Source organism: Nicotiana sylvestris, chromosome 12 (genome assembly GCF_000393655.2).
Source record: "Nicotiana sylvestris chromosome 12, ASM39365v2, whole genome shotgun sequence".
Taxonomy (NCBI): domain Eukaryota; kingdom Viridiplantae; phylum Streptophyta; class Magnoliopsida; order Solanales; family Solanaceae; genus Nicotiana; species Nicotiana sylvestris.
The window spans coordinates 118,096,110-118,104,292 of record NC_091068.1 but is presented as its reverse complement, the minus strand read 5'-3'; the positions used below and the strand labels follow the sequence as shown (position 1 = coordinate 118,104,292).

The 8,183-nt window shown below is 34.9% G+C and overlaps 1 protein-coding gene across 1 annotated transcript; it reads left to right on the top strand.

The window, feature by feature from the left end:
* The first annotated feature begins 2,467 nt into the window (after positions 1–2,467).
* On the top strand, positions 2,468–4,526 carry LOC138883601 (uncharacterized). The gene is made up of 4 exons (XM_070164296.1): positions 2,468–2,861; positions 3,003–3,440; positions 3,473–3,854; positions 4,262–4,526. Exons 1-4 carry the CDS (start codon positions 2,468–2,470, stop codon positions 4,524–4,526), a joined length of 1,479 nt encoding a protein of 492 aa, XP_070020397.1.
* Positions 4,527–8,183: the final 3,657 nt, after the last annotated feature.

Sequence of the window (8,183 nt, the reverse complement as noted above, 5' to 3'; positions counted from 1 at the left end):
TTTTTAGATGAAGAATTATTAATTACTATCCTTAAAGTGGTTAGATTAAATCGAGATCTACAAAGTCTCATAATTGATTTGATAATTGAAGATATCGTTGATAACCTGATTGAAAATAATTCTTCTAGTCATGATTATGCGTTTTCATATTTATGTTAAAATTGTTAGGGATAATATGCTGGATTACCTCTTCTGCCTTTCAAAATTGACTTGTTATTTATGCAGAATGGACCCTTCATGGGCAACCAGAGGCAGAGGTAGGGGAAGATCTTACCCTAGTAGATCATATTCTCAAGGATCGTCATACGGATCCTCATCAAATACTCTGGTGATACAAGCAGGAAAAAAGAGTTTAATAAACTCAAAAATATTTCATAAAGGAGATTCTTCATCAGGTCCGTCTATACATCTGGATGATATTCCAGAAGATAATCCATTATACGGTCATCTACAGGCATATTTGGCTGCCAAAAAGCAAAGTAATACATTTGCTTCAATCTCCAAGAGGACAACGATGATATCAAGTCCTACGAAAAATTACCAAAGAAAGAAATAATATTTCTCCTAGAAAACTCTGAGATTCAGCGAAAGGATGAACCATGGAAGATATTCCAGAGATACCTGATTAATGGGTTATACTACCCGGGTGAATCATATAAAACCCGCGCTTATTATGAGACCATCCTCATTAGCACAGGAAGTGCAGAATTCCAGGCAGATAAGTGAGAACGTTTATAACTTCTCAAAAATTATTATCAAACAGATTATATCTGTTGAAGAATGGGGGATATCCACAATGAAAGAGAGGCAGATGATTCTTAATAATTCACCAATGGATTTTACTTACTGGGATTATATCCAGGCATTCAATAGAGTCTTATGTTACAACAATGATAGACATAAACACACTTGGTTTATTAAAATATGTGCAAAGATATTTGCAGAACCTATCCCTAATTGGTTTCTGAACTGGTGGGAACATCACGGCCCCACAACAAAGTTCTTGCCTGAGCCATTTCTTAAGTTATACAAAGAATGGACAAAGATTTCTCCGTTCTTAACAGATTTATATCATATAGATCATATCTGCTATTTAGAAAAGATTGATCAGATATACTTCTTCATTGAATTCTCTATTTTGTGGATTTACAATTGGACCCCCGAATTGGGGTTTACTGAAGAACAGATTCCTTGCTTATACAGGGTCTTCTACAATAATTTTTGGGATAAGTTGATGAAGAATGATCCCAAGGCAAAATTGTTATATGGCCAAGAATTATTGTATTCCATTTTAGCACAGATCCAATTATATTCGACTACTCCCCAGAAGACAATATTTGACGACAGCTCAGTCAGGCATATTGCTAGACGAATCTCTATTCAAGAAGGAGATAAGACACAATTAATAAATAAATATCTGGAAGAAGTAAAAAGAAATCTACTTCAAACTATAACCAGACTGAAAGGTCAGACACATCAATGCACAGTGAAACAAGTGGCGATGATATCGCAGAAGAAGATTCCCAGCCAATACAACTGGAAGTAATATTATCCGACAAAAACATGGACAAGGTGGAAAATTTCCTCCAAAAAATGAATGATTTAGACATAAGAGGACTTTGACTAAAAGCCGCCAAAGACCCCACATAACAGTAGATACAATGTTCTCAACAGTAGAAACACTGTATAGGGACCCAGATGTGGGACCCAATTTACTATTTAAAGATTCTTTATGTTTCTTTTTTCTTTCTTTAAATAGAGGAGCTCTTCATTTGAAGAGGTAGATTGTAAAAACCCCTCTCTCTCTAAGAACTCTCTCTCTCTCTCTCTTGTAAAGACTTTTAGTTTCTTAGCTTCTTCATTTTGTAAATCAGTTGAAGTAAATAAAGTTTCGAAGTTCAGTTCACCATCTTCAGGGCCTTGCATCCCGGCCTTAAAGGTATTTGTTTATTTTAATTTTTATAAGTATTTAATTACTTTGTTTCTCTCCCCAGCCGTGACTATGTCCGGCTAAACGGATTTATATCTATGTTGAAGAACTAATTTCTCTTGCATATTAATCATGAAGAATCCAGACTCTTTCAAAATATAAAGGAATTTTAATATAGTTTCTTTGCTTGGTTCCAAGATTGTGGTACAGTCGACTCTGGTACTACTCTTATTGGCTTTACCTTAGTGGCTACGTCTAGCCAGCTGTGACATTAAAGCCCGCTGAAGTTGTCAAAAGGGCTATCCCTTTCACAGTTAGAACTGCTAGACACATGGGCTCAATAAGAGTATGTATCGGACCTAGACAGGCCCCTTGCTTGGGTAAAAGGATAGATGCTTCCATACAGTCATTAGTATCGCAGAAATTAATAAATTGATTTCTCAAAACAATTATTTGGGTTTACATGTAAAAAATTTAGGAGAACATATCGGTTCTCTTGATAAAAAACTTGATGATTTGACTATTTTAATAAAGGAAATGACTAGTAAGAAAGGACCAACTAATGTTGCCTCCATTTCAGGAAGTAAAACAGTTGATCAAGCTATTCTTACTCATGTTCAAAGACCTCATGAGATTCAGGATTTTAAATTTAAATCTCTTGATGACTTGGCACAACTCCTTGATAAAAAGCTTTCTGGTTTGGATGTTAAACCAATTGATTTATCTCAAAATTTTGTTGATAGAATTGAGACTGTTTCTGATTATAAAACTGAGACATGGTCAGAGTTTAATAAACTCAAAGGTTTAATTAAACCCAATAGTAGGTATGCTGACAAGCCTAGTATGCAAACTTACTATTATCCCTGTCCTACTCCTCAACATGTGTTGATTGAGGAACGCGACTGGAATCAGACTAATACGTCTTATAGCGGTTCCGAAATTTGTGAATGGAATCTTGATGGCTTAACTGATAGACAGTTAACTATTCTTGTACATAGAATGATTATGTACTCAACTATCTGTAAAAGTGTTAAGAACACAGATAGAACTATTTCCAAAATGATAATTGCAGGCTTTACTGGCCAACTTCGTGGCTGGTGGGATAATTATTTATCCGTTGAAGAAAAGGCTTTAGTTATTAATGCTACTGCCATAGACGAGGGTGTTGATAATATAGGTATGGCTCTAGTTAAGGGTAGAGAAGATGCAGTGTATACCCTTATCCTTACAATTTTAGAGCATTTCAATGGTAGATTTACCTCAAATCATGAGACCATCAGAACCTTACTTAATGGGCTTAGATGTAAGACCCTTAGTGAATTTAGATGGTATAAAGATACTTTTATGAGTAGGGTTATGGAACTACCCGAGAATAAATATGAGCATTGGAAAGCTAAGTTTATAGACGACCTCCCTTCCTTATTTGCTGAAAGGGTAAGGAAAGTATTAAGGGGTAGTTACGGTGAAATTCAGTATGGTAATTATACCTATGGTAAACTTATAGGAGTATGTACACAAGAAGGATTAAACTTGTGTAATGAGCTTTGCTTTCTAGACAGCTTAAGATTGATAAGCTTAAAGAGAAATCCCAATTAGGTGACTTCTGTACCAAGTTCGGTTTACCCGGAACCTCTACTCAAAGTAGGAAGAAGAAGAAAAACAAATATCATAGGTATCCTAACCCGGATAGCCCGTATAAGAGGTCTAGATATAGGTCTAAGGAAGAGCGTGATACTAGAAAAGCGCATCGGAAATCTACTCGATTTACAAAGAATAGATCAAAGAGAGATCTCGCTGGTATTAAGTGTTATAAGTGTGGAAAGTTTGGTCATATTTCTCCAAATTGCAAGCTTCAAAAGCTGAAAACCTTAGAACTCGATGATGAGTTACGCGATAAGGTTTATAGCTTGTTATACACTTCAGGATCAGAATCTGACTATTGCTCTAAGACTGAATTTGAGGATGAAGTTGATTTAATTGATTTATCTGATAGTGATAAAACTGTTTATACTTCTTGCATAACTTGCAAAGGTGATATTTGTACTTGTGATGATGACGAATTTTATAAATTACAATCACAATTTCATGATTTGAATATGAAAACTATTACATCTGATAATATAATAGAACTTTTAAAAGAAGTTACCGATGAAAAACTTCCTGAAAAAATTATTAATTTAGCTGCAAGTTCTAGTTCTAGTAGTTCAAAACCTTTTGAAAAATATAAGAACGAATTTGAACATTTTGCGCCTTATTCTTTGTCTGAAATTAATGAACGACTTCATAAGTCCAGTACTCTAGCAGAGATGCTTCTTTTGAGGATTTGAAAATCGAAATTGAGAATTTGAAAAGAGATATTAAGTCTTTTAAACAAAATCAAATGATTTGTGATCACCGGATTACTCAAATTGAGAAAAATAATTCTCTAACTGATTTTCCAACTGATTTTTCGGCTAAAGGAATTTCCGAATCTTTTAATGAAAAGGGAAAAGAAATTTCTGATCAGATTGGTTCGATTAATGAAAATTCTGATATGTTTTTAGGAATGATGCAAGTTGTTACGGCTCAAAGTGGTAAACAAAATGTACTATCTTGATTGATAATACTTTCTCTTTAACTGATGTAGCAATGATTGATAGTGGAGCAGATGTAAGTTGTATTCAAGAGGGTCTTATTCCTACTAAATATTTTCAAAAGACCACTCATTTGGTAAAATCTGCTTCTGGTCATGCTTTAGATATAGAGTATAAATTACCGAATACTCGTATTTGCCAAAATAGAGTTTGTATTCCTCATTTCTTCTTTTTGGTAAAAAACCAGTTATACCCTCCGATTATACTTGGAACCCCTTTTATTAATGCTATTTACCATTTTAATAACATAGATGCACAGGGTTTTTCTGCTACTTATCAAGATAAAGAGATAAGTTATTCTTTTGTTACAGATCCCGTAACTAGAGATATTAACGCCTTGATTAATATGAAACAAAGGCATGTTAATTCATTACAATTAGAAATATTGAGCATGAATATAATCGATACTTTACAATCTGCTAAGGTTCAGCAAAAGATTAAATTGATTGCTAAACAAATGGTTGTTGAAACTTGCGCCGATCACCCTAGTGCCTTTTGAAACCAAAAAAGGCATATTGTAACTCTTCCTTACGAGGAGAACTTCTCCGAGGATGATATCTCTACTAAATCTCGACCTTGCCAGATGAATGCTGAATTAGTCGAATTCTGCAAAAACGAGATTGACAGCTTGTTACAAAAGGGTTTGATAAAACCCTCAAAATCTCCTTGGTCATGTTCTGCCTTTTATGTTAATAATGCTGCAGAAAAGGAACGTGGTATTCCTAGATTAGTTATAAATTATAAACCATTGAATAAACATCTGAAATGGATTAGATATTATATCCCCAATAAAAGGGACTTGCTATCTAGATTATATGACGCCAATATATTTTCAAAATTCGATTTAAAATCTGGATATTGGCAAATTCAAATTTTTAAAGAGCATACTTATAGAACTGCTTTTAATGTTCCATTTGGTCAATATGAATGGAATGTCATGCCATTTGGTTTTAAAAATGCCCCTTCTGAATTTCAGAAAATTATGAATGATATTTTTAACTCTTATCTAGATTTTATCATCGTTTATATTGACGACATATTAGTATTTTCTAAAACATTAGAGATGCATATTAAGCATCTTGATATTTTTAAGAAAATTGTAATACAAAATGGTTTAGTAATTTCTAAACCAAAAATGAGTCTATTCCAAACAAATGTTCGATTTTTAGGTCATAATATTTTCCAAGGAAAAATTACCCCGATATAATGATCGATTGATTTTGCCTCTAAATTTCTTGATGTTATTACATACAGGACTCAATTACAAAGATTTTTGGGAAGTTTGAATTATATATCTCCTTTCTACAAAAGTTTATCTCGTGATCTAGCCCCTCTATACGACAGGCTGAAAAAGGATCATAAGCAGCCTTGGACTGACCAACATACTAAGTTGGTCAAAAGTATTAAACAGCGTGTTAAGTATTTACCTTGCTTAACTCTTGCTAATCCTACATGACAAAAAATTATCGAGACCAATGCGTCCAACGTTGGCTACGGTGGGATTTTAAAACAAGTGAATCCCAACAATAAGAGTGACTACCTGATAAGATTTCACTCTGGTAAATGGACCGAAGCCCAGAAGAAATATGCTACTGTGGCTCATGAAATGTTGACTATTGTTAAATGTATTTTAAAATTTCAAGACGATTTATATAATCAAAAGTTTTTAATAAAAACTGATGCTCAATCTGTTAAATATATGTTTGACAAAGATTTCAAACATGATGCGTCTAAATTAATATTTGCTAGATGGCAAGCTCAACTGGCACCTTTTGATGATTTCGGACTTGGGCGTATGCCCGGATCGGGTTTTGGATAACCCGGGAGCATTTTGGCGCCTATTGTGGAAGATAGCATTTTAGAAGAAATTGCATCAGTTTGGCTTAAAATGCATTTTAGTGTAATTGATGTCCGTTTGGAATTACGAGACTGGGTGTAGCTCCGTATGGTGATTCTGGATTTGGGAGCGCGATCGGAAATGAATTCGGAGGTCCGTAGGTCATTTTGGAGCCGTTTGGCTAAATATAGAAATTTGAAGGTTTTTGAGAAAATTTGACCGGAAGTGGAAATTTTGATATCGGGTCGGAATGAGATTCCGAAAGTTGGGGAAAGTCCGTAATGTCGAATGTGACTTGTGTGCAAAATTTGAAGTCATTCCTGAATGATTTTGGTAAGGTTTAAGACACTTAGTCTCTTTTAAGGAAGCTTAAGTTGGAAAAGTCAACCGGATATTGACTTATGTGTTAGAGCGCTCGAAATGCGAATTTTATGGTTCAAATAGCTTTGTTAGGTAATTTGGGACTTAGGAGTGTGTCCGGAATATTTTTGTGATGACCGGTGTAGAATTAAGCTTGAATCGGCAAAGTTAGTATTTTGGCGAATTCCGGTTGATAGGTAATTTTTGATCCGAGGCTCGAAATGGAATTTCGAGAGTTTCTGTAGCTTCGTTATGTCATTTTGGACTTTTCTGCAAAATTTGAGATCATTCGGACTAGTTTTGACGTGTTTCGACATCGGATGTGAAAATTAGAAGTTTCAAAGTGCATAGGCTTGAATCCGAGGTGAATTTAGTATTTTTGCGTTGTTTTTGGTGATTCGAAGAAACAACTAAGTTTGTGTCATATTATGTGACTTGTTAGTATACTTTGTTGGGATCCGATGAGGCTCGGACAAATTTTGGAAGAGGTTTTGGAAGATTTTTGCCGTTTTGAGCATAAATGTAATGATCTAAAGGTTCATTTTTAGTTTTAGAGATCCAAATTTGATTCCGAGACTTCCGGAATTTTGATAATAATTATAGGACTGATCTGTACATTTTGGTCTAATTTCATCAAGTCGCGATTGACTTTTTGACGCGAAACATGAGTAATTGTTTAACGAGCGAAATGGATATCGCACTGGGCAAATGAGCTCCGAATTGAGTTTCGATTGAAGGGTTGTGTTCGTATTATTATTTGTGACTTATAGAAACAAGAATCGTCTATTTCCAAGTTCGTATGAAGGAGTTAGAGCCTTTTTAGTGAAATTAAAGAGTGCTGGTGCATCAGGTCTGGTGTGGCACTTTTAGCGACCAGATTAGCACCTTTAGCGACCAGATTTGGGTCTTTAGTGACCAGATTTGCTTATTAAAAGCTGCTGCGTTTCTGCTCGTTCTTTTTACGTATTTTCTTCGAAATAACACGGTTTGGGGCAATTTTTGAGCAAGAAATCATGAGAAATCTTGAGGTAAGTCACTTGTGATTATTTCTACTCCATAATATTGAATTATCATCGAATAATCCGACTAGATTACATGTTTTTGAGGTGTAAATTGGGGATTTTGGACCTAGGGATTTGAAAATAAGATTTGAAGATTTGAGGGGTCATTTGAACTCCGATTTTGGTAAATTTTATATGTACGGACTCGTGGCGAGACGAGGAATCCGGTGATGTGACTTTCGTAATTTTTTGAGAAGTGAGCCCGGGGCTCGGGTTTTACCAACTTCGTGATTTTTAGCGTTTTTTGAGTATTTTCGATTGGGTATTGTTCCCTTAGCATATTGTGATGTATTCGCTCTGATTTTGGTTAGATTCGACGCGCGTGGAGGCCGATTTGAGGGGCAAAGGCGTCGCAAGCTATA

What these genes read in the sequence shown, in the direction of transcription:
- LOC138883601 (XM_070164296.1), top strand. Translation starts at nt 2,468, where the DNA reads ATGACTAGTAAGAAAGGACCAACTAATGTTGCCTCCATTTCAGGAAGT. An exon ending in GACTAATACGTCTTATAGCG is followed by an intron (nt 2,862 to 3,002) that starts GTTCCGAAATTT and finishes TGATAATTGCAG; the next exon opens with GCTTTACTGGCCAACTTCGT. An exon ending in TGGTAAACTTATAGGAGTAT is followed by an intron (nt 3,441 to 3,472) that starts GTACACAAGAAG and finishes TTGTGTAATGAG; the next exon opens with CTTTGCTTTCTAGACAGCTT.